The sequence below is a fragment of the Lepisosteus oculatus genome, chromosome 11 (genome assembly GCF_040954835.1).
Source record: "Lepisosteus oculatus isolate fLepOcu1 chromosome 11, fLepOcu1.hap2, whole genome shotgun sequence".
Lineage (NCBI taxonomy): Eukaryota > Metazoa > Chordata > Actinopteri > Semionotiformes > Lepisosteidae > Lepisosteus > Lepisosteus oculatus.
The window spans coordinates 6789727-6816345 of NC_090706.1; the positions used below are offsets into that span (position 1 = coordinate 6789727).

General features: G+C 38.1%; 1 protein-coding gene across 1 annotated transcript; it reads right to left on the reverse strand.

The window, feature by feature from the left end:
* Nucleotides 1-7818: 7818 nt before the first annotated feature.
* oprd1b (opioid receptor, delta 1b) lies at nt 7819-25870 on the reverse strand. Its single transcript, XM_006631267.3, has 3 exons — nt 24938-25870; nt 9531-9886; nt 7819-8651 (listed from the first exon to the last, which is right to left on the reverse strand). Exons 1-3 carry the CDS (start codon nt 25177-25179, stop codon nt 8122-8124), a joined length of 1128 nt encoding a protein of 375 aa, XP_006631330.2. The 5' UTR covers nt 25180-25870; the 3' UTR covers nt 7819-8121.
* Nucleotides 25871-26619: the final 749 nt, after the last annotated feature.

The following is a 26619-nucleotide window of genomic DNA, read 5'->3' on the forward strand; positions in this document are numbered from 1 at the left end:
TGCTGCTAAAAATGTTCACTTCCTATTCTCCTTAATTCAAATGAAATACTTGAAGAACCTTCCATTGAGCTCTGGCAGTGCTGTATTACATGTATTAGTCTCTATGGTTACAGTATTGAATATCATTTGTTACATATGCTTCAGCCAAAATCAGAGATTGTCCATGTTTTATTTTCTGATAATACTGTAGCTCCATAGTACAATGGGAGAGATTTTAACTTTGATTTTGGACTTCTATTGTCATGGAGAGCAGTGATTAGAGTTCTGTACTTGTAGCTGGAAGGTTGTGGGTTCAAAATCCCAGGTAAGACACTCCTGTTGTGCCCTTGAGCACGGTAGTTCACCTGAATTGTGAAAAGTGAAACACCCAGGTGTATAAATGGGGAGAGAATGCAAGTTGTTTTGGATAAAAGCTTCAGCCAAATACATTAGTAATTATTGTGCACTTATCTTGTTAGGGAGTCCAGCTAGTGCTGTAACATTATTTGTGGCCTCTTCGGAGTAATTTGTGTTAAATTCATGATATTTATTAAGTGTGCCACACCTTTTTTAAGTCTGTGTGAGGTTCAATTGGTTCGGAAGTAAAGATTTGGACTTTTGAGAAGTCGGGCTCCCCAGTCTTCATTTAAAATATACTGGCTTTCTGAGGTGATTGAGTATGAATTCTCTGTTGCATGATAATGCTTTTCAAAAGCTGCTGAAAAGTTGCAGATTTTCAGTAACTTACAAACTTCATTAGAAAACCTTCCTAATAGCTAAAAGTGCTGATAGCAACATAAAAAATTCTAATTGGTGAAATTAGCAGTTTTCATTATTTTAGCCTCCATTGAATATTCCTTGACTTTATCTCTTGACTTTTTTATCATCTTTTTTGCCTGTCGTTGCAATTCATTGTACTCCTTTTCTTTAACAGAATGCTGTTGTTTATTAATTGTTTTATAAAGCAGTTTTATTTCCATTCCATTTTGCCTGTCAAATCATTTAGGGTATTGTTTTATAGCCGTTAATCTGCTTTCCTTTGGGATAAATTTGTTTTGTTCTGTGCTTCAAGCAGAATCTGTCTGCTGCTACCTGTTTTCTACTGATTTTATGTCATATCTCATTCAAGTCAGCTTTCCAGAAATTGTAAGCTTATGTTTTGGACCCAAACTGTACAGTTTCAAAATATAATTATAAGCACACCATATTACGATCCCTGTCCTCACGACTCTGTTGCCCTCACTCTACCTTGGTTGTCTGAAAAAAAAAAAGATCTATAGTATGAATCCATCCATCTAGTACCAGATATGCATTCATTCTCTACAGGTACAGTGTTTCGAGAAACTGGCATGGTACAGAGTAACAGAGTTTCTGTCTCACTTAAATTAAGCACCAGGACTGTTAAAGTTCTTGAATTCTCCAAGAATGAGAAGAATCATAGGATTTGTATTAAGATATATCATGATACCTCGGAATGCTGTATGATAATATCAGTACCAGCGTTTCATGGAGGGACAGTTTCCTAGATGATAAACAGTTTACAGAGATATCAATATTTTTTTTAAATAATTGCTTCCCCCATCCAAAGTATGGCCAAAAAGACTGGATTTGCACATTGCAATACATTTAATCTTACATACGTATATTCAAGACTATTACGGTCTTAAAAGTTAATATCCTCTTGTAAGGATAAAAAGAGAAATAAATCACAAACCACATAGATGATTTTATGGTTAATGTAGGAACAACAAACATCAAGCTTTGTAAGTGAATTGCTAGAGTGCTGTTTTTTTGCATTTTTTTTATTTTTGAACCAACATGATTTAATCTCAAATGCTAATACAGTCTTTTCCTGGTTGTGTCTTAAGAAAGTAACAATAATAATGTGATCAAAAGCTGTGCAAAGCGCAAGTACATTACTATGTACAGTATGCATGTTACAATAAGACCACCTCAAATTCAGTAGCAATATGGTCACTTAGCATCGTGTACAAACATATACATAGTTTACAGAAATCAACAATGCTTTTATATGCTAAAATGGAAATTTTCAACAGCAAACAAAAGCAATACTGTGTTACAGAGCCACACAATATTACAAAGAGAATGAAAATCAATTCACAAAACATCTACACTATCCAATGTCAAAGGAAATAAGACCATAGGGGCTTCATGGAGTGGATTTGGTTTTTGGCTGTAATATTCAAATTCTACATGTAAAGTTGAAACAGTAGAGATGCCATTTCTTGCTGAAATTTGAGGGTTCTAAGCTAGATTCTTCGTTCTTGATTTTTAAAAACTCAGTACTACTGTATATCCGGAATGAATGGAAATGTGGTGCCATGGAGATATCTCAACCGGGCCCAGAGATACAGTAAAGGTCCATGCTGTTTCAAGGTGTGTGTGTGTGATAGCAGAAGAATCCAACGATCGCAAAGTTAGCCTGAGAAATAGGGCTGGTTCTTGTGTTTACAATGGCAGTTGTCGGAGACAGTGCGACATTATAACAAAAGTCTGTTTGAATGTTTAGAAGGCTGTAATTTAAAGGAACTAAAACCTATTTTTCTTAATCTGCCCACAAACCATTGATTTAAGCTACAGTTCTACTGTTTCTTAGATTAAGTCTATCCCTGTTTCATGTGTTGCTGCCCTTTTTAATGTGATGTATTGTGCCTGTTAAATAGTCAGGACTGCAAAGTGTTTGGCTGAATGTGTTTCTCCTTGCTAAATTCACAATGTGGCTTTATGTGATTTTTTTTGTTTTGTTTGCAAATATATACAGTAACTCTGAGGTAAAACATTAAAGGGAGCTCAATTTGTTTTTGGTAAGGCGCTCATATGCTACTTGTTTCAAAATTCAACCTTGACTTAAATTGCAATTAGTTTTACTCGTGATTGAATTGAGTTTTCACCAAAGGCTGGTGACAAGTTAATCTGTGTGAGGTGGAAAAATTACACAGGGTTTGAAGTCAAAATAAAAGTCAGATATTAACTCTATATCAAAGAGCTCTAGTTGATTAAAAATGTGGTTAAAAAGTGCTCAAGTGCAGTTTATTAAAACAGAAACTCTACAAAAGCTCAATTTATGGGGATATGAGAAGTTTTGACTTTCAGAATTGTTTCTTGTTAAATTATTGACAGATCATGTGTAAAAAAACGTTTATAGCACATCACAACTTGAAACCATAAAAAAATGAAATGCTGAGTCTGTTATTGAGCATAAGATATGTTCCTATGTTCTATACATATTAAATATAAGATTCTCGCCTCAATGGTTTTTCTTGGCTTGCTGTAAGAGGTGTTATATCTTTTGCTGTACTTTAATAAACTTCATATAATTTTCATAGTCTTGTCATGTTCTTGAGTTACGAGATGCATACTGAAAATATATCTTTTTTTTAAGATAACACATTATATGGGTCATTTGTACCCTTGACCAGATTTCAACATAAGTTTTGTTGGGTACAGTTTGTAAAGGTACATGTTTTATGAGGTTTTGTGTTTCTGCTTTCCCTAGTTTGTGTTTTGGTTCTAAAGTATCTTCAAATAATGTTCAGATATCTGGAATATTATTTTAAGAATGTTACATCTTAATGACTTCCATTTATTCATAAAGGCACTTTTAAATAACCCAAATGCATTTCAAGTATCTTTTTCACAAAGATATTTCACAATAATTTAATATTTTTAAGGTACATTTAATTTATTTGTAATTAAAATATTTGATTTTAATGCATTGGGCAAAATGAAATTGTCTTAGGAAACAAATTCTTGTTTGTTTTAAGAAATCTCAAAATAACCTCCTCTTGAATCAAGGGTAGATGGGAATACAATCTTTATTTTTCCAAAAATATCTGAAAAGAAATGTTGAATATTTAAAGATTAGATAGTTTTCTATTTGTGCAGTATCCAGTATTTTTTTCACATAAGAACTGGAGTATCTCAAGGCAGAATGGTGAAATATACAAAGTGGTGTGCTGGGCATTTAACATTGGGTGGAACTGTTTAGTTGGACTGGAGACCCATAGTGAAAGCAAAACTATACTCACGAAAGAGAGAGACATCAACTTTGATTTACTCTATCTTTACAGTGGAGACTTTTCCTGGAGAGATACCAGCTAAAGCCTGAGTTAATCCTCCTCTAGAGGGTTTTTTATGGTAAAACTGGATCCAACAATGTCAAGAGCTGCTGTCGTTTTCTGCTCTACTCTGCAGCTGTCCTCCTGACTTGCATTCAAGCTCCCCTGTCAGTGAGGAAATGTAATGAGTGATTATTTCTACTTTGTATTTAAATTTTAAGCAAATACTTTAGGGAACTGAACACACTTTGAAAGTGGGAATAAAATGTGTTTTGTGCAATGCAGAATGCAATTACAAACTACAGCATTGTAGAATTTATTTTTTAAACACAATGTTTTAGAAAGGCAGACAGCAAACACTGAAAGTCAACCAGCAATAATCTTAACACTTCAAGAGAATATACATATTTACAAGATGTGTTTGTAATTTACTTTTCTTTTCCCCAATGCAAATTGCCTGCCTACCAGAACAAATATACAATATTGTAAATTCACTTTACACAACATTTTTAAAACATTTAAATTGAATTGATATCAAAACTTTTACATTCATTTTCTTATCTGTGTACATCATGTCCTGTCAGTTTTTGTTGGCTTGTTTCAGTCCACTGAGATACAAAAGCTACATCCATCATGACGGTTTCTACCAAAAGCATTACCATTTAAAATATACAAAATATATGAACTTTTACAAGTGTTTCAAATAATTTACTCAATGTACTGTATAACGGATTTTCACTACGACTCTTGCTCAAGACAGAAAAGAGTATCGTTGCGCATTTGTGTAATTGCCTTTCAGAATTAACTGGAGATCACAACAAAAGTTCGGGCGATGGACACATGCTAGTTTCCACCAATCAAAAGCGATCTGAGATATAAATGCAGACCGTGAAACCACTGTTTCCCAGCGTTTGATATGCCAACATCCCTCAACCATAATGCATGCCACTGCCAATGTGATCATCCACAGGACTGACAGTACTTCCTCATACCATGCAGGCTGAAGTGAAACATGACTGTAACTAGCTTTGATCACATCTGCATTATCAAGATCTTACTGTATTTTCTGAACTTATTTTTTATGAGCAATTGTTTTCATTATGCAAAATATGAAAATACTGTTCAGTTAATTAAAAGCAATCTTTGTTTTTTTTGGCACATTTTTTGTATGTTTCTTCTTGCACAAATACTGTCCTGAATAATATCCGCAGCTGAAACAGTAGAAACAGTACGGATGTCAAACAAGATGTACAAACTGTGGCAATTTGCATTTGTATTCCACGATCCTTTATTGGCTAATGAACCCAGGTGCTGACGATCACTTCAATATCAAGTGTCAAGTCTGATCGCCCCTGGACTAGTGCCTCCTGTTTTGTTTTTTTTCAATCTGAGTATTCAAGGTTACGAAAAATACTATTTCAAAGTTTATTATTCAAGTCATTCCCTTAATTAAAGATACTTATCATATATCTCAGAGCCTGGTTAGAAGTATTACCATTGGCACTTAGTCAAATAATTAGGCCCATCATGCAATTGCAAGCTCCGATGAGTACAGACTGGCAGATACCATGTCTCCAGCTGTTGATTTCAACACCCCTGGTGTATCTCAACAAAACACACAACTCTTCCTGTTGTTTTCTGTTATCAGTCTGAGTCTTCCTGACCAACAACCTCCAGTGTAAAACACTTCAATATGTCTACAGAGACTCTTAGGAGTTCAGAGAACAAAGGCTTCAGTTTGAGAAGACTACTTTTTACTACTTCAAATTTGAAATGCATCACAAATAAGGGAGAGGGCCGTGCTGAAGGCTGCATTATAACTGAACAGCTCAGCCAGATTGAAATCTCATCACTTGATATTCACAAAGCACCACTGAATCGGAGGATTTGAAACAGAATTCATGCTCGGTTCTCTGTATCGTCCGCTGGAAATGGAATTCTGAAATCTAAAAAAAACATGTATTAATATTCATTTAACTCAGCATAATTGCATCACCTCCTGGGACAGGCTTAGCGGCTTGACATTCATCAATAGTGCATCTTTATGAGAAAAAACATTTGCATCCTACTGTATCAAGGTTTCTTTAGGACTGCATTCAGTTCCCGTTCACTTGTTCATAATTATAGTGAAGTTTTAGCTGCAGTGACACTGTAATACCATTTATAATAAGAAGGGAATATAAGTAATTGTCTAATGACAGCTATGTAATAATTGAAAGGTGTTCGATGTCAGATTTAATAGTCCAATAGCATTGCTTTTAAGATTCATTTCGGTAATGGTTAGGTGTGCAGATACAGGGCTTTTCAGCAATGGGTACCATCTAGTTTTGCACCACTATCATTATGTTACATTAAAATCCTCTGCAAAGATGCTGCTGATGGTTATTCAATACTGCAGGTCTGAACTGGCATAATAATATAACTCCTGAGTATATTGACCCTAATCATTTCATGCAACAGCTTTTTTTTAAGGCTACACAACCATTTATCATCTCACCCTTTACTGCTGATAGGTTTTGCTGTCACAGTGGTCCTAACTCTTCCTTGTAGCAGACTTACTAATTAATAAAAAACAGATTAGCGCTCTACATTATGTATTATATGGATCTAACCCTTTAGGTTTTCTTTCAACGCAGCTGAAAGCCTCAGAAGTCTTTCCTTCTCCTATGTTTCTGAAGTTACTAGGCTGTAACTGTGGAGTTTTTCTTCTGTCGGAAATGTTATACACAAGTGTTTTCTGTTTGTCGAGGTTGATTTTTCAAGGCAGGCTTATGCAGTACTTACAATGTACAGTAGATGATTAAAATTAAAATATGCCCCACTGTTTTAAGTCTTCACATTCATATTGCTCATTAGCACAGGCTCCCTGACACAGATTCTCTTAGTCCTGATAAAAGCTGTTATTAAAAGATACCTGAACGTAATTAAGCGCCTAGGCAGGTATAAGTACGTTTGAGAGAGTATAATTTGGCCCAATTGGGCTAGTTTAGTTCCTGGTTACAAATCTATCTGAAGGTCTCAACCTGCAGTTTCTTGAAAGAATCCAGGACATTGGCTTCAACTCCATACAGTAGCTGAGTGGCTTGTTCCTGACCCCTACAAGTTTTCACACATCGTGAGGAGGAGGCCGACCTAAGTTGTAAGCCAGGGACATTAAAACACCATCTGAATTGTTTGGTTCGCCGTTAGAACAGCACTGCTGCATGCTGTCAAACCTGCCCGCTCAACAGACACAGGAGAAGTCACATGGACTTGTTTTGCCCACACTCATATACTGTTTACTTCTCTTCTTCCAACATACTTTCATCTTCCACCCTCTGTTTTTTCTTTTATTCTGGTTTCAAAGCAAAGCCTGATAAGAAAATAAGTTAGCTGGTATTTTAGAAAGGTTAGGAAATGCAAGCTATAAAATGTTCCTAAGTATCTGCAAGCTTTTGGAGAGCAATCAGACTTTTCCTTAATATCCCAATCTTGCATGCTAAATTTTAAAATACCTCTACTAAGCAAATATGCTGTATATTATACACTGTATATATATATTACACTACTGACTTTGATTAATTTCATTGCTTTTATTTTATACAGTAAATGTAGTCTGTGTGCTTGAGTCTTACCCTGTCAGCCTTGCAGAAGTGTTCACTGAATGTTCCCTTAAAGTTTCTGATATTTCCCTTCCAGCCACCACGTCATGTGCAAATAGTTGTTGATGTATTTGTTAGCAATGTGCACCAATGAAAAAGCACTTTCTTCTGTCCCCCCCCCCCCCCCCCCCACTTTCTACCCTCCTTGTAAGGTCAAGATCTAGGAGGGCACATGTAAAATGAAAGATTGTCCTATTCCTTCTGAAAGCAGCTCCTAGGAACATTTCCTGGCAGGAAAAGAGTGGAAGAATTCTAGATAACTTGGGATAATCAGTGATGGTCATATACACGTGGAGACTCCTGTGGGGGCTGGGGGTCCTCTAGAGCTAAAACTCTGTGGTGGAGATCTGTGTGACTTCTGACTGCAGGTCTTGTTGCACTCTCCGGGTACGAGACCCATGGGGCAGGCGGTCCATGTCTAGTCATACTGGCTTCTTCCCGGCTTCTGAAGGCGCGCAGACTGAGATGGGTTCGCGGGTGGCGTTCCTGGCCCTGGTGAAGCTGTTCTGCTCCATTCTGGAGCGGAAGGGCAGGCAGAAATCTCGGAAACATCTCTTGAAGTTTTCGTCCAGGAACGCATAGAGCACTGGGTTGAGGCTGCTGTTGGTGTAGCCGAGGGCAATGCAGAGGTGCCAGCTGGCGATGACGAAGGGGTTCTTCTTGTCAATCTCCACCAGGGTTTTCACGATGATGAAGATGTGGATGGGAGTCCAGCAGATGATGAAGGCTGCCACTACCACGAGCACCATGCGGGTGATGCGGCGCAGGTTCTTGTCTTTCTCCTTGGATCCTGAGAGCAGACGCACACTCTTCAACCGCAGGATCATCAGCCCGTAACATATGGTGATGACTAGCACAGGCACCACAAAGGCAAAGATGAAGACGCAGATCTTCGTTACTGTGTCCCAGTACCAGTCTGGATCAGGGAATTTCAGCATGCACACAATGTTTCCTGAAATATGGAAAGTCGAGAGTTATAGGCTTGGCTATGAACAGCAAGTAAAAATGCATGTTGCTGCATCCTGAGTTCTTAGGCTGACTCAGCTTCCATTAATTTTGAGAAAATCCATTCATTTATGAAATGCTTTGCAAATTTAATGTTTAGAAGCAGTTTGTAAATTGGGTGTGGTTATAAATGTTTTATGAATTGGTCCTTAGTACATTTGCTTATTTCTTTAAACATGATGGAAACATAACTTAGACAGCATTTAACAGAATAATATTATATTCATTGCACACTTGGAGGACTGTATGCTCTATTAATATAGTAATAGACAAAGCATCTTTATTTACTTACTGCAAAGTATGTGTGCTTTGTTTACTAGCATAAAAAGTATGAACAGTGACAGTAAATCTAGGCTCTGAAGGCAGATAACCCATGAAAGCATTGACTCTTAATTGACTTTAAATTACGCTTCACTGCTTATTAATTCCTTTGCTGTTGCATCTTAACTACAATGAGGCAAGGGAAACCAGCTTTGATAATGAAGCCTTTTCACTTCTTCAGATGGTGAGGAACTTGTTTTGTAAGAGGGGTGAGAGAGATGTTTATTGAAAGAGTGAAAAATGCAGAATTGAGTGTATGGTTTTTGGAAGTCTGTTGCTTGTTTGCTTATCCCTCTACACATCCACCAACTGCTGCTATATTACTGTGGATAAAACCAGTGGAATGTACTAGTCTAGTACCAAGCAGAATTATGGTCAGCATATTCAAGGCTCTGCAACCCTGTATTGGAGAAAGAAGTTAGAAAATGAATCAATTAATAATTAAATGCATTTCACGCAATTGCAATATAAAGACATTCAGGTAATTATCAGGGGAAGCAATCACCTTTATCTGTGACTTTGGTGACGGCCATGATCATAATGGGCACCCCGATGGCTGAGGACAGGATCCACACACAGACATTGATAATCTTGGCCTTGATGGGCGTGCGGAAGTCGAGGGCTCGGACGGGGTGGCACACGGCGATATAGCGGTCCACACTCATCATTGTGAGGGTGAAGATGCTGGTGAACATGTTGTAGTAGTCGATAGCAATTACAATCTTGCAGATCAGCTCTCCAAAGGGCCAGGTGTCCATCAGGTACTTGGCACTCTGGAATGGGAGGGTACTGGTGGCCAGCGCATCTGCCAGGGCCAGGTTGAAGATGTAAATGTTTGTGGCAGTCTTCATTTTGGTGTATCTGTTTAAGGAATAAAAATGCAAAAGAACAAAAAGAATACAGTGGAAACAAAATAAAAGATTTTGGACATGTTTAAAACATGTAGTCTGAGTGGCATTCCCAAAACATGCATGGTCATAAATTCTCCAACAATGAAAAAGAATGTGGTTATTAATGGGTAACTTTCAAATGCTGTTTTCCTTCTTTGTCAGTGGACAAAGTGTGCTCATTACGATTACAAACTCTGTGTGTGTATCTGCATGTATGTGTAATGAACTTGGCAGCTTAATAGAATTGGTGGAGGCTAGCATGAGCTGAAGCCTTACTAAATGAGTAGCATTAGCTTTTGGGGAAGATTTAGAAAACAGATGGTCTGGAGTCAAAATGTCTGATGGGAAGAGTCCAGGATGGCTAATCCCAACCCTATATCAACTAATTGTGCACTCGCACTTAGCAATAATGGTCAGTGATCCAGCTGAAGCCAATACGACAAGCTAGAGATCCAGGCTTGAACTAGTGAATTGCTGAGCACAACCTGTGCAGAAGATTTGTGGCATTGAATTTTAATTGAATTGGACTCAGATGCAGAGTTATTTAATACAGTCCTGTGAACAATGCATGGTTTACTTCATATTGGTTCTAGATGCAACAGCTGTATTTCTTATCCTGTAATAGACAATGAAGCCAGTTAATGGCACCTAAAGTTTATAGGCATCAGTCTGTTAAGTGTAGAAATGGCACATAATCACAGCATCAGTCAAGTGCTATTGATGAGGCAGCATTTCTTTTTGTAAAATTCTAACCATTACCCACTGTACTGTAAAGGTAAAATTGAGAGGGGGAACAACACTCATTTCTTCTGGCTCACTTCCCTTCCAAAGTGCAAGATACTGCTGATTCTTCACTTGTATTTTCAAGGCGCATTTTGCATGAGTGAATCTGTGACTGAATGTCAGATGTTTTACAAACAGACCACAGGAAATCCATTTTAATTTTGGAGTGTAAGGTCTTATTTTGTGAAGTATGGAAATCGACTTTATAATGAAAAGCTTATGTAGTTAAAATGGCTCGTATTTTTCCCCCATTCAATTTTACTCACTTCCAGTATCACGGAACCCGGTTCTGTACATGGAAATGGTCATGTGCTCCTGTCTCAGCAGTTGAGTTTGGAGCCAGCTAATTATGAGGTCTTGTGGGACTAAAGCAGTGCCTTCTGTTCTCTGCTGAAAATGTTTATAAATTGAGAGCCCTGCTGCAAGGGACACAACTTCATCAGTTCTCCTCCACACTTTAGCTCCCACTGACTTTATTTAAATGGTTTCAAATTAAAGCTAATGCAAATAAATTACCTGGCCATCGCAAATTTATAAAGTTCCTTCAGCATATTCCCTTGAGAGTTGTGTTTTACCTCTGAAATTGTGAATGCTAAGTATTAGGTACAGTTGAATTTTAAATTTAGAAAGGCAATTATTTTGTTTTTGTCTAGTGCCCTCAGATGCCGACTCAATAATTACCCTTGCTAAAACTCTTGTACGAACACACATGAAGACAACTATGTCAGGTTTCCATATAATTACCATCTTCAGGTATAAATAGTGAGGAAGGTCAGATCTCTTCATACCTGACAACATGCTTGTAAACCAATTAAGTCACTGTGCACCAAAGGTTTTCCTTTTCTGTTACATACTATCTTATAATTTAAATATGGCATAAAGGATACAGTATCCTTTAGATTTTTCTGCTCCAGTGCTGTTGTCAATTCTAATAAGCCCTTGTTATATGTTCAGTTTGCATCAACCTCTCCACTGACAGTAAAAGGGAAAGTCCATACCAGAGCTACAGCTGGTCTTTCAGAGGGAGTAGCACTTGAATCTGTTTCAGGCCTGCAGTTTGATAACAGTTCTGCTCTTGGAGAAACCTCAAGGTGTCCTTTTGTTTGGTCCATGTACTGTATTTTGTTAAAGTCCTTTTTCTTATTTAATTTCGGCATTTTAACTCTGAATTCCACAGTGGAAAATGTGGAAAATCTATAGAATATAGAAATATAGTGTAGAATCTATCATTCTACTCATCAGAACTATAATGCTCAAGCAGTAGAGATGCCTGACCTAATCTCCCTAATCAGATTCAGTCCATAAATCGTGATATTCTGGGCTGAAATTTTTGTGTAGTTCACACCTTCCTACCTTCCTAAATACCTTATTATCCAGAGACCCATGTGTTTCCAGATGTGTTCTATTTTGTTCAGTGGAAACACTACTTCTTCTCTCATTCAGGTGATCAACTCTGTGCAAACGGTCAAATCGGTTAGTCCAGATCTCCAACTGGTTGAGTTCTACAAAGCATTTTCTGCACTGCACCCCTTTCTCCCAATTTAAGCACTAGGATTACTGATTCTCTGCCCCCTAAAGAAACAAATCTTATGTCTCTGCCTTAAAATCTCAAATACTAGGAGGAGTGGCGCTGACAAACTTGCAGTTGTCCTCTTCGTCAGGTAATACAGGTCTTGCTGGTGGTTTCTAGTCCCCAGAATTGAAACTCCAGCCTGGCAATTCGTGGAAGCTTCCTCATGTCATGCAGGGTCTGTACCAGGTCTTTCATTCCCTCCACTGCTTCTTCCTGTTTCGAAGCCTGATTCGAATCCTTCTGTCTGTCACGTTTTTACAATCTGGAGGTCATTCTAGCTGGTGTGTTATCTGAATTCTCTCTGATTTACAATTTACAAAACATTCTACATTTTTTTTAAATTGTTTTAAAAACAATTGTTTCGTAAGTTTCCTTTTGTTTTGAACATTAAATTAAAGGAAAGTAGTATAACTGTTTCAACTCCAGTCTAATAAAAATGTCACATTTCTTACACCCCATCAGATTTATGAAAGTTGAATTTCTCCTCCTGCACCATCTGATTTTTAAATCAAAGGCAGCCTGGTGCCCCAGTGGGGGTCATGCATATTTCTTGAATACTGTCGCTTTTCAACTCAGAATCTGTGACGCAAATTGCAGGACTTTATAAACTCATTAAAAAGCTGAGACTGTCTTTCAGTGTAGACTTAAGTGAAGGTTTTAATGTGAAATGGATTTTCTGTTTATGAATAAATGTTCTTAATGGATGATTTTACCTTCTTGATAGACATTCATCTGTAGCTGATTTTTAATTTTTTTAAGCCCTTATGATCTCTGCATGCTTAGTTGTTCATTTACTGTTTACAAAAAGCTGAAATAATGTGCAGTCGCACAGAAAACATCAAATCAGAAAAAAACTGCAATTAAATTGACTGGAAAGAAAACAGCATATGCCACTGCCCCTGCTAGATTTATTTTATCTTTGAATGGTCAGCAATGCCAGGTAGTGAATGTGCTTCAGAGAAATCATTTGTGCATAGTAGACTGGACCATCTTCATGGAAAAATGACTAAAAGTAAAGAAGGGGAGCACTTACTGTATTTGTAAAAGTAATGCTTTGATTTATTCCAACAAATGTTTTTAGCCAAAAATCCCCAAGAGCAAATAACAAGCATCTTTAAGTTTTTTATTTGAAAAATGATTTGAGTTGGTAATTGATTTTGATTTTTATTTACTGCTGTTTCTTAGCTCAACCTATTTCTCAAAGAGCTCTGCTTTCCTGAAACCACGAGAGCCTTCTGGAATCAGTATAAGAAGTCAAGTCACTTTATCATTGTTAATGAAGAGGTAGAAGGTGATTTTGACTTAATCACTGGGAAAGGAATGAATGATCAATATAGCCTTGGGGAAAATATAAGTTGATTCAAGGGACCTCACAGAGCACTTGGCGTGTTCTCAGATTAACACTTTAAACAGTGAACAGCCACGAAGAAAATGGGTTGGGTGACCTTTTCGTTTTCAATCTGTGTTCCTCATTACAGATGCAAGAGCCAATTTTAATAGGACAAAATAGCACATAGATACAACTGATTTATAGTGGTTAACTAAGCCATTCTTCAGGAGATCTGCTGTTCCTCGGCTTCTGTAATTTACCGAGTGGGTTAGTGTCGTCCAAGAGCACGCACAGAGTGACCTTGAGACTGGAAATGAGCTACTTTCGTTTCTCCGGATGTTAAAGGTGACTTTATACTGGTATACAGCCGATATAAACTTGTATATAAAATTGCAAGTTTGCTGCTAATACTCTGCACTAAACCAGAGCTCTTTTTTCAGGGCATACGTTTTGTCTTTTCAGACCTGATATGTCAGTTGTGCACTAAATTGTAAACAGATATTTTATTTGGGTCATCTCTTTTTCAGTCATGAAGGTGCTGTTCAGAAAAACAGTTCAAGACTACTGAAGGATAATGCTTTTGATTCACAGGCCACTCAACCACCTTTCCTGTTTGTTCTAGCACCAGGTGTCACAATCATCATCCCTCCTCTAGAGGGCGCTCCGACTCTTTTTGCATTTTGTTTCATTAGCACGTACACCTGTCCCTGGATTCACAGTATTATTTAAACCCAGTGCTCCGGAAGCTCGGGGCTCTGCATTGGAAGACGGACACCCTGAGCTCCGCCTAGCATCAAGTCGCCCCAAATCCACGGCTTGAAGGCATAGGCTTCCGAACGGTGTCCTGACCAGCTGAGTCCGGGGCTGGGAGCGCCTGACCTCGTCACTCCGTTTTTAATCTCCTTGTTCCATGTCCCTGTACCTGTTTTTAATTGTCTAGTCTTGGATGGATTCCCTGGTTTTGAACTTTGGACTGTGCCCCGGATTTACTACATTGGACCATTTTCTGGACTTGTTTGCCTGCTTTCCTCACTCCTGCTTAGTAATCCAATTTTAAGTCTTTCCATGTGTAAGAGTCTTTCAGTGCACAACAAGGGGGAAGCTTAGTAAAATCCATGTTTAATCAAGTTGGAGAATATTCATTTCTTCAGTCAGCTTACTCTTTAGTCATCGATCTTTTCATTTCTCTTGCTTTTCAGTTGTAAGTAATGGAGGCCAGTGTGCTGTGACCTCTTTATTACAGCACTGATACAGATTCCTTGTTTCTCGGATTCGGAGAGGAAGGTGATGTTGTGCAGGCACTTGGTACTGTACATTATGTTACTGCTGTTCTCATTTTGTTAACTTTGGAGGTGCGTAGGTGTGAAGTACAATAAGAAACAAAGAAGCATTTTTCCTCGGGCAGAATTGTTGCACAGGTGAAAAGAAAATGAAAACTGGCACAAAACCCGGTTGTTCTGTCAGTTTATTTTTATTACAGTATACACATATTCATTATGTCTTAACAATACCCAGAGTTAATGTCATGTGCAGATTTTGGCTTAGCTATGTTAAGATGATAGTCGATAGATAGACTATTGATGATAGTTGATAGATTAACATGATAGTTGTATCAGGACAACAGAAGCCCAGGCTTGCATAAAGTCTGAGTCTCAGGACCACATGCTGCCATTTATCACCAACAAACCGAAACACTAGTCTCTAAAGTAGAAGAGACATTAAACCTTATTTGGAAAATAAAAAAATTATGGTGTTTATCAAATACCAATTGTAATATGTGACTAAAGATCATTGATTTTTGAGTGTGGTTGTACAAACTAAGACCCACAAGAACAGTTTTAAATGAGATGGCTGCCACGTTCAAAAGGATCAGACCATAGTTGTGTTTTCATGTAGACATGCTGTAGCTAAGCCACTGCAGGTGTATTAATTTGTATTGTCCTTTGCAACAGGATGAACAGAATTTCCATTGTGACTGATGATGCTAGGTTCAATTAAAGCCTGCCTATATTCATGCAATGAAAAAACACTAGTATACTGTAGTATTATCTCACTTTATTTTTATAAAACTACCGTCTACCTTCTAATCTCTTATCAATAGAATCTCTTATCTAGTAATAAAAAGTGAAGGGAATATCTTAGTTTTCTATAATATCTATTATATAGGCAGATGCGTTTGATAGAAATATTTTAGAGCACAATCTACGCTACTACAAAATAAAAAAAACTATCATACCACTATGAAATGTGTCTATAATACATTCTTCCTATAATGCATACAAAAGTAAACATCTGAAGAAAAATAAAGTTATCTCCAGTTTGAAGTAGGTAACCATTTGTGAAATGGTTCATTCAAAAAAGTGTTTTCAATGGGATAAATCATTAGGAGCAAAACTACTAGACCCTTTGGGTACTATTGTCATGGACTGTTAAGCATTACATTCTAATTCATTATTCTCAGTGAAAAGGAGACATAAAGTGTCTTCAAAGCTGTAATCGAAAAGCTTACAAGATAAAACCATTATACACCTGTTATTTTTTTAATTCTTATCTATAACACAATTTGCTATGCCATAGTCATGCTACCATGCGTTACCGTAGCAATGCCACCTTGAGGCCTGCTCTCATCAGATCTCAGATGTCAAGATGCAAGGTGTCTAAGGAAAATCATTGGTGTTGGCGAACACGCATGAGGTACTTCTCCCTCTGAAAGGTCATTTAAAAAGCCCTAGCCCTTGTCCTAGTGAGGTGACTGGGAATATATGGCTGTAGGAGCCACTGCCCTTTGGATGAGGTGTTAAACTAAGGTTGTGACCTGGTCATTAAAGATCCCAGGGCACTATTCAGAAAAGAAGGGATGATAACTTTGGGGTCCTGACTTCATTTCACCATGTGTGAGAAAAAAATAATTTCTCTCCTCTCTTCCTGATATGTAGTGGGATTGCTGGTGCAAAATGGCCACCATACAGTATTTGACCTACAGGTTACTGCAGCACTTCAGTTTTGGATGTAAAGCACTTTGGGCTGCTTTAAGTTTAAAAAAGATACGATGAATCATTAGCCCGATTTGTAGATACAATGAATCATTATTATGACAATATTATACATAGAAAATCAAATAAATAGAGTAACATTCACAACAAAAGTACTGATCAATTCAATTCAGAATTAAAACAGTGGGAAAAGTTTGGAAACTGATCAGCAGGAGGCAGGGTGGCAATCTTTTGCTGAGCTAAAAGCATGATTTTAGAAGAAAAATCATGCAGACTCATTAATATTTAAAACACAACTGATTCAGTCAGTCCCACTGCTGTATGTTTTTTTATGCAAACCTCTAAGCTCTTAGAAGAAAAGGAAGCATTATAAAGATTCTGTTCCCAGAAGGAGCTGTTAGAAAAAGACCTTGGTTTTTTTGTTCATCACATCTTTAAAGAACAGTTTTTGCAGTTCTTCCTGAAATGACCAACACCAATGGAGAGCCCTGTTTCTACCCTTCACAACACCTGTTTGTTCTTCTGGTAGCCTTTTTTCTTTTGCCTGACGAATCACAGCATTTAATGAAGCATTTACCATGTGATTGCAGTAGCAGTGTGCTGTCCACGTAGTCATGCATGCTGCCTCATTTCTCATTTTACTTTTAACCATATCAAAATACAGTCCAAAGTTAATAGTTTTTACCCAGTTGTTAATTAAGCTCAGCTGCAAATTACACAGCAACTCTGATGAGGATCAAATCATGATCTCTGCGCTGCAAAACCTACTGTATTTTGAAAAAGGAGATAAGAACACAAAGTTTGTAAATAAGGCTGTTCAGTTTATATAGCTTGTTTGGTATGTATTATTCCTCTTTTTACAGTTCACAATGGCGTCTTATCTAACTAAGGTTCAGCAGTGAATTACAGTATTTCTGAAGCTCTCTATCGCTCTTCTGTATAATGGAACAGTAATATCCAGTTCATGACGCAGTAAATTGCTCCTCTCTCACTTGAAAACTTCAGTTAGGTAATTGATTTTAGGACAGATGAAGTTGCTTTTCCATTTCCTTTCAATAACTTTACCTGTACAGCCTCACTGAAAATTTCTCTCCAATATTTCAGTGGCAGAATATTGATAAGTTGGTTGAAAATGCAGTCATTGCTGAGTGCTTGAGGTGCATTGATTTAATGTGGCTATTTTGTATATTATTACTTTTTATTTAAAGTTGTGATGCAAATGTTTTGCTACTGTGTTATATTTCTGAGGAATAAAATCATAACATCATAACTTGAAATGTATCTTTTATTATTCCTTGTTGTTGCTTACATTATATTTAATGAATCTGTCTGAATGTTTATAGGCCAGAGATTCTTCAAAAATTACCTTAGTATATTCACAGGGCACATTTACTGCTACACTAATTGGTATGGCTTGCTTCATAGCATTTGTGTGAAGTTTCCCTCTGTGACCCAACGCATTCTTATGTTTATGTGAATATCTTACACACAGTTTCTTCATAATGGCGCAGACTGGGGGTTGTCATTTTTGCTCTTTAGAGCTCCTTAAGGATAGTCAAAATCGTTATGAATGAGAATTGAAGATCAGCGGGCTTAAACACTATCTGCATTTTAGCTCCTAAGAGTGATGATGCAAATGTTGCAAGTTGATAAGAATCCATTACCAAACTATCCAAATAAAACCTATAATTCCAGAGAGGCACAGGAGTAAATAGAAATCCAGCAAACTGTGGTATTATTTCACAGCACAGGCTTTGGTCTTTAAAAAGTAGAATTTGACTACAAAATAAAAATTGCAGTCTGATAACAGAACCTGCCTGAAATACAAAACTATCCTCCTGAAGCTAGAAACCATACTATTACAATTATTCTCCCACAGGATTCTCAACATGTATTTTAGATTTTGAAGGCTTTGGAAACATTCTGTAGTAAAGTACACCAAAGCCTCACATTACAATATGTGAAGTGCAACAGCTGGCTGAACTGAAGATTTCTATTATTTGCAGAAACTGGAGATTAAGATGTACCACTACAGGCAGCTGCTGAGTTGGGCAATATACTGTAGATGAAATATAATAAGATTTTCATTGATTGTCGGTTTTATGTTTTAGCTTGTCTATGGGATGAATAATCTCCATTTAGCCTATTCTACCTAAAGAAATGATATGTGTCTGTAAGTGATACAGTTTTCGATTTTTTGGTGTACCATCCTTATTGAAAATACAATTTGCCATACAGTTTGTTGTCGGCCTTGGTTTAGTACAGGACTGTATCTTTATTGTATATATACTGTAGATATATATGATCAATATCCCTCCATCCATTTTCTAACTGCTTCTTCCAATTTTCGCAGACCTTGGGTTCAATTCCCAATCTGTGATGTTTTCCCTGTGTTTGCGAAGGCTTTCTCCAGGTGCTCCAGTTTCTTTCCACAGTCCAGAAACATACAGGCAGGCTTCTGGGAAAATCGGCCCTGGTGTGAGTGTGTGTGCTTGTCTGTGTGTGCCCTCCAATGGACTGGCATCCAGTCTAGGGTGTACCGAGCCTTGCGCCCACTGCTTGCTGGCACAGACTCCAGCTCCCCTGCAAGTTTGAATTGGAGGAAGCAGAAAATGGGTGGATATATGATCAAGATTTTTTTAATTATCTTTATGCTGCCGAATTATAAGGCAATTGTAAAGAACGGTCTTCAAATTCACTTTTTGGGTTTGGTTGCTATAATATATGTGCAAATCAGAATGTCTTCAAAGAACGTTTAAGAATGTTTGTGTTCTCAGTCATAATACATTATATTATGAGGGTTACATTAGAAGACCCTTTCAGGAGACATAGTGCAAACGCAAACTGTGCCCTGGAGAAAACAGGAGATAGATGGTTACTGCTCAGTATCCATTCTTAGATTTCTCTGTTATTTCACACGGCTTGTTGCCAAAACAGCTCTAGGCAGGTTGATGCTTTAACTAGCAGATGTGGAGTAGAGTAAAAGGAAATTACAGTGACCGAGCTGTTATAGGAAATGATACAGGGTGTATTCTGCGTAAGCTCCTTTTTAAGAAAGATCTCAAATATGTGACTTCAGTGCTTAATGCTTTTCGAGTGCAAGCATGCACCCATAAATTGATTCGATTTCCACGCCTTGTCACTCATTAGTTTTTATCGTATCTCTTTCGGCAAAGCCTAGAATCAATACAGCCATATTAATCCTGCAACTCTTGTATGTTTTCACTGCTGTGTATAGTGGATTAACTATTACTGTAGCTAATTGAGGCAATATTCATTAACAGACCAGTTCTAATACATCTGATTAACACCCTCTCTAGAATTTACTGTGACTAGTTTAATGCCTTATGATATAAACAAGTGGTTGCTGTCACTGCTATGTTGCATGCTTCTTGCTGATGACATAATCTACAAGCTTCAAATGCTGCCTTCTTTTCACTAAGTCCAATATCTTAAATGTACAGCGTTCATAACTAGTAACTACATAGTCTTAATAATGAAATTGGCCTTTCCAGCAGGTTGAAGTAATTCTTCAGAGCAGTAAAATGCACATGGGGTCAACCATAGTCACCATGGCTGGAATTGTGGGTCATGAAGTTTAGTGTGAGGCTTTATTGAATACCTTCCAAGAAAAAACTGATTAGCCACTAGGGGCACTACTAGTAATTTGACATAAAGCTGTCAGGGATGATCAATGTTTTCAAGATGGAAAGCTCAAAGTCAGATTTTTCACATCACTAAAATATTTTCATGATCTAATGGTAATATTCTAAAACTGTTATTGGACGTGTGTTTTGTAATGTGACACTATAACAACAAAAACATTAAGAACATTATGTTGAACTCCTTCCCTCATCAGTCCCAGACACCTTTGCAGGTAGTTTTAGATTTTATTGTGTCTCTCCAAACGATTTGAGTTTTATAGCAGTAGTGCACCTCACAGGGGACTCATCAACTTTTGCAAATGCTCTTTTTGTGGAAAATTAGAATATTTTATTCTTATTCAAGTAAGAACAAGCTTAATTACATATAGCACCGTCTGAAAACAAAACAATACAATAATACAAATAAAAGCATGTCAAACAACAAATACAAGCCCAAGGTGTAAATGGTGTAAATACTATATTATAGTAAAACACATAAAAGACATTTCATCACTCATTAAGTTTGGGAATTATAAAGCCTAACTACATTTATCATACAGTAAATGTAAGATGCTTGGTTTTACTTGGCACAGTGCATTAATAGCTTCAACTATAACTGTGTTGCAGTGGCAGTCATTACCACTGTCCCTGCATTTGTACGGCTGAGCCATGTTTACTCCCTAAAACACATCTACTGCTTTTAAGTTTTGAAAAAGGGCTATTTGAAAGACTTGCATCAAATGGGGCAGGTCATGTTGCATTACTACATTTAATGGACTGCTGTACTGTGCCACTAATTTGAAAAGAAGGGAGAGTTAACAAATTGTATTTTTCAGGGAGATCATTTCATGAAAGATGTTTTTTAAGAATTTATGGGCCAGGTGTTGTAATTACGTTGGTGATTAATATCTGCAAAGGTAAAAAGGTGATTGTATTCCAGCACCCACAGGTCCAACTCCTCCCAGATTAATGCCACACTACTGCTAGAATAAGCAGAGCATGTGAAACCAGGAGTGCGTAGCATGAGATATGACAAGGTGACAGGGAAATGCTTGCAGTACTTTAGGAAGGACGAGGGAAGGGTTTGACGAAAGCATGTTGCACCGGTATCCCCTGCAGAAAGACCATGTAGTCTCACAGATGAATAAAACAAAGAGCTTGAATTGTGTACAGTAATTCCAACCTCCTTTAGCTACCCAATCCCAACATTTTAGAATTCCTGTCAGAGTGAAAAGGGTGAGTGTGGCCATTGTGCTCTTTGGTACAGGAGATGAAAAAAGGCTTCAAATATCAGATCAATGACCGCCTCCTCCTCACTGGTGCACCTCTAGGTGACCACTATTACACTTGATCCTTCACAGGTCAGAGTGCCTGTTTTCCCATCAGTTTTTCCTGATCCCAGAGTGCCCGAATAAAGCAGCTGAGAAGCCTGATCAGCCGAATGGGAGATGATAATGGCTCCATAAGGAACTTATCAATTATTTCAGGACAGGTCCATCCATGCCAATCAGACTTTTCAGGCTTTCAGAATTAATCTAAATTCTGATCCATCACACTAAATGGCCAAGATCTGCAACAGATTTGCATTCACAGTGTTGTCATTTTAGTCCTCCATACATAAGCTGACACAGCTTTCAGATGTGAAGTTGCCTTCTTTATGAACAGGGTTTTTCTCCAGGGCTCTACGAATATGCTCAGTACGAGCCCCACGTGTTATAGACAGTTAGGACGTGTGGATTGTGGTTTTGTAGACAAGAAGACTGAACAAGCTTATTTGTTCAACTCTGTGTTTGTCATATTCCTTTGAAAACGCTTCACATAATAATACTCTGAATTTCTAAGAAGTGAATCTGAGTTCAGCATTTGACAGCACAAAATAAAATATTGTGCACACACAACAGATGTGCTCCTTGTGACGGTTTTAATGAACATAATCCACCACGTTAGAACTGTCAAAAATGAGTTGATGTGTAAGCTAAAACGTAGCTGGTGGTCGTGAATATATTAAGCGTCAATTTTTTAACTGTGGAGTCTAAACTGACATCTAGTGGCCAATGGAATGAACTACTTGTAATGTGTACAGTAGACCGTATTTACTGAAGTGTGTGATTTTACTTTAGTTACATCACTGTTTTAATGCTTAAACAAAATCAAGTTTGATCACTTTTTAGTACTACATTGAAAAGGCTACGGCAAAATTTTCCACGAAGATGTTTTCTGTGGCAGCTAATTTAATATTTGAAGGAAGATTAATTTTGTTATGCAAGATGGAAAAAGTGCTACGCACGTCCATGTTTTTCTACCCTGTTAGCATGGTTCAGTCATGCTTTTTTGTGTGAAGACATTTTACTGATTACTTTTATCATCACACCTGTTACAAATTTCTTCTTTTTTTTAGCTTTTGAAAGTACACAATGTCCATTATTTTGGAAATATACATATATTTTGAAAAACGAATATTTAGAAAATATAGTTGACCATCTTTGCCCCTCTTTATAATTTACATAGATTTAACTTTGAACATCGACGTAGTCCTTAGTATCAGTGTAATATTGCATTAGTGCTGACATAGATCATTATTGTCCCGAAGTCCAGAAATCGCTGCAGTAGCTAACCTCGTGCGTTTCATTGCAAATCTTACAAATCATGGAAGAAACCTGGGCATGAAAATTCTCCTAAATAAACAGCACAAGCAGCTGAGTATCATAGAAGGTTTTGCCCCCTTGATTCTCGGATAGAAAATGAAAGCCCCATTTGCGCATTCGAAAAGTTTGGCATTAAAATATAACTCGCACGTTGCCGTCACTGCTTTAACCAGAAATGCCATTCGAAACATCTTTTATTATAACACAGTAAACATAAAGCTGGGATAGCAGACAAAGGGTACGCTTTGAACGCCTCCACCACTGTCGCCCACTCCCACGCGTGTCCTAATTGTTCTGCGCTGCTTAGAAATTCGAAATCCCGATGACGCCAGATCCACGCAACTGAAAAGTAAAGACCTAAATGCTACTTCTCATTTTAATTAAAAGCAACAGCTCTGAAGTACTGTACTACGGAGAAAGATGTCGATCCCTGAAGTGTTCCAGTTAAATCGAAAACGTATATGTGGTTCATCGTCTGTACTATACATTTCATGGCGCGGTTCGAAATATGGTTTCAAAGTCGGCGTTAATGGGGTAACTTAACATGCAGAGCATTGCTTAACGAGACAAGTGTATATGCAACCTTTTCAGTCTGTCAGTCATTTTGGGTTTTAATTGCTTAACTGCCTTGTCGACAAGTCCACTTTACAACCAGGCAGATACTGTATAATCTCACCAGCCTGCAGGTACTTACAGTGGGTTTGCGAACATTTTCACTATCAGCATCACTATCCACCGACCTTTTGCGTTCATTTTAATATAGCTCCGCTTCGCTGAAGCAACTAACCAAGCCTTTGTTGGACTGAAGCATCACCTTCGTGTATCAGGAATGTTAATCGCAGAATAAAGCAATTAATGCGCAGTGTTACGTTAGAAAGAGCCGCAATTTGCATTGCATACAGTATGCTGCCCTAGTCAATGAGCACAGCGGCACAAGCTCGTGTCTCTGTAGGTGAATGCTAAGGTGACATTAAAAGTCGTTGATCACGGCGATCCAATGACATTATTTACTTATTACCGAGCTATCCTTTGCTCAGTAGGAAATAACAGTACAACATTTTAGTAAAATTGCCATACACGGAATCAAATTCCACAAATCTGGGGAAAGATTGTCTACTCTCAAAAAAGGGAAAGATGAAGCATATTACTGACACTTAATGAAAGTTATCTAGAACAGGTGCAAAATATAGTTTCTGTACTGAATTTTACATACCTGTATGTACTGATGTACATCAGTGTAATTCAGTACAGAAATGACACCATCATTTACTATAATTCAGTACTGTATTATACTCTTGTACTGATGAGCTGAATTATAAGTACCATTACTTATAATCCAGCTCGCCATCGCTGTTTAATCATCTGTATTGACATTGTTATACAAAATCACAGGAATTGTGATTAGATTTCTTCGAAAAAGTAGTCAAATACGACTAGTCCTATATCTTTTGGCTGATTTTGTCTCTGTTATTTAATTGAAGTAGTCGGGTCGAGCAGATAAAGGTGTTTATTTGTGTGGATTTATTAATGAGATCATACTTAACCTAAAAATATGTTTTTGCGGTTAATCCGAAGATACCAATCACAGATAATTCGCATGCCTGTTCCTACAACAAGCGCTGCGAAAGGAGTGGGAATGAATTTTGTACATTTTGATATACTGTACTGTATTGTATATCTGATGAAAACGTGGGAGAGAATTAGCTACTCCATTCATCATACCTTTAAATGTTCTCGGTATGAAATCTTTTATTAACCGTGATTTCTGAAAGTTTATTTGGGGGGGGGGGGGGAAGGGGGTGTCAAAATATGAAAATATTTTTTAAACAAAGCTAAAATCAGAAAATAGGAAACAGTTGTGTAAAAGGCGTGGAGCAGAGGTCAGGATTCTCGAATGCTGTAGGTTCAAGTCCCGGGTGGGGCTTCGTCGTACCCTTGTTGTTGAACCTTTGACCGAGGTACTTGCTTCAGTGAAATACCCAGCTGTGTAAATGGGTACTAATCTAAGTCGCTTTGAAGACAAACTAGAAAAGAATAATGGTCTTGTGTCTTACCTTACCACCCCGTACATAACCAGGATGTTTCCGAGCAGCCCAACCACACAGACCACGGAGTAGATGGCTGTGATGGATATAGCGATGATGATGCTTGTGGCACTCTTCACGGTGCTCAGCTCGGTGTAGTTCAGGCTCCCGTTAGGCATGAACCCGCTCGGCTCTTCCTGCAAGGTGCCGTTGGCGGGGAACACGGCGTACAGGTCGGCGAAATCAGCCCCAGGTACGGTGGACAGCTCCATCGCTCTCGCTGGCCCGCTGGTTCTCGTGTACGGAGCTCAACAGCGCGGGGAAACTTCGTGCCGCTTCTTCTCTACGGCGGTGTCTCACACCGAACTAAACGACGGCCAGGAGCAACAAACTTGTCTTGTGCTTCTGCAAGGACCTACAGTGCATGAGGAGGGAAGGGGGGAGGGAGGGGGGTCTCAGGTATCATTTAGCATTCATTATGAAGGAATAATGTCCCAGTTATTTCACAGGCGTCAGACGGATGTCCACAAAACAATGTTGCCGGCTGCAAAAAGCACCCAGGGTGTCGAGGCGGCGGCGGTGCCGTTTTTACAGATCACAGCGCTGTGGCCGTGAGAGATTAACCTGCTCTTCCCCTCGGCGAGAGCAAATTGAAAAGCAAGGCTCTGCTGTTAGCAGCTCGGGCTCTCCTAGACAGGTCTGTTGTTTGAGCTCGCCGTCCGCTTGTGATTTCTTATAAAATCTGACAGCTCCACCGACGTCAAAGCCGCGTAGTTGGCTGAAAATCAAAAATCTGAATGTCAATCACGCGCTACAAAAAAGTAATTACTGTATTTCCACTGCCTTGTAGTCCCAAAGACATTTCCCCAGCCTGCCTCAATGGTAAATGATACGAATTCGACTTATACTGGTTTACGACTAGGTCACTTTTGTTTAGTTTTTTTTTTGCCAATTGCTACGCTTTAATTGGTATGAACTGCTCATTTATAACCAAATGCATTAGCCCAAGTAGGGATAATTTAAAAAAAATAATACTATTAATTATATGTCGAGGGTTTTGTTAGAGGTACAGTAATTACATCTAAGCTCAAGAAGACCTGTTTACAACTTTACAACCTATCATTCATTGCTTGCAGTGTAACTTTCTCTGAACTAAGCGACAACAAGAGGATGCACTTATTTATTACCACATCCGAGAAACACCATGCGCCCAAACAAAAATCCTTATGCTCCTGTGTCCCAGCCAGCCCCCTCCTCCCAGCTGTGGAGGAAAAGACGTTTCATCAGGCGAAGAACCAGCTGCCTCTGAAACTCATTTAAGACACATTATGTTATCGTTTTGAATTGGAAAAGAGGTCTACGACCTCTGTGCATTCGTCATTTGTCACATTTGCGCGACAGAAATTTAAGTCTTTAAGTTAAGTTTATCCGATGTTTTCGTGCTGTCGCAGCTGTTAACTTGGTTTTAATGAACATTTCGTTGTCCCAGTTACTTTCCACGTCATGCATGTGTATTACATCTGTATAAAGTGTATTAAAACCTTGAAAATTAATAAAACAGAGCAAAGTAATTTCTTCTTACCACAAATATACGCTGTTAATGAACGTTTTGATGAGACCAATGTTGATTTTCAATTGGGATACACACTGGTGGTGGTGGAGGGGAGTCCTCATTACCTGTAAAGGGCTTTGAGTTGAGTGTCCAGAAAAGC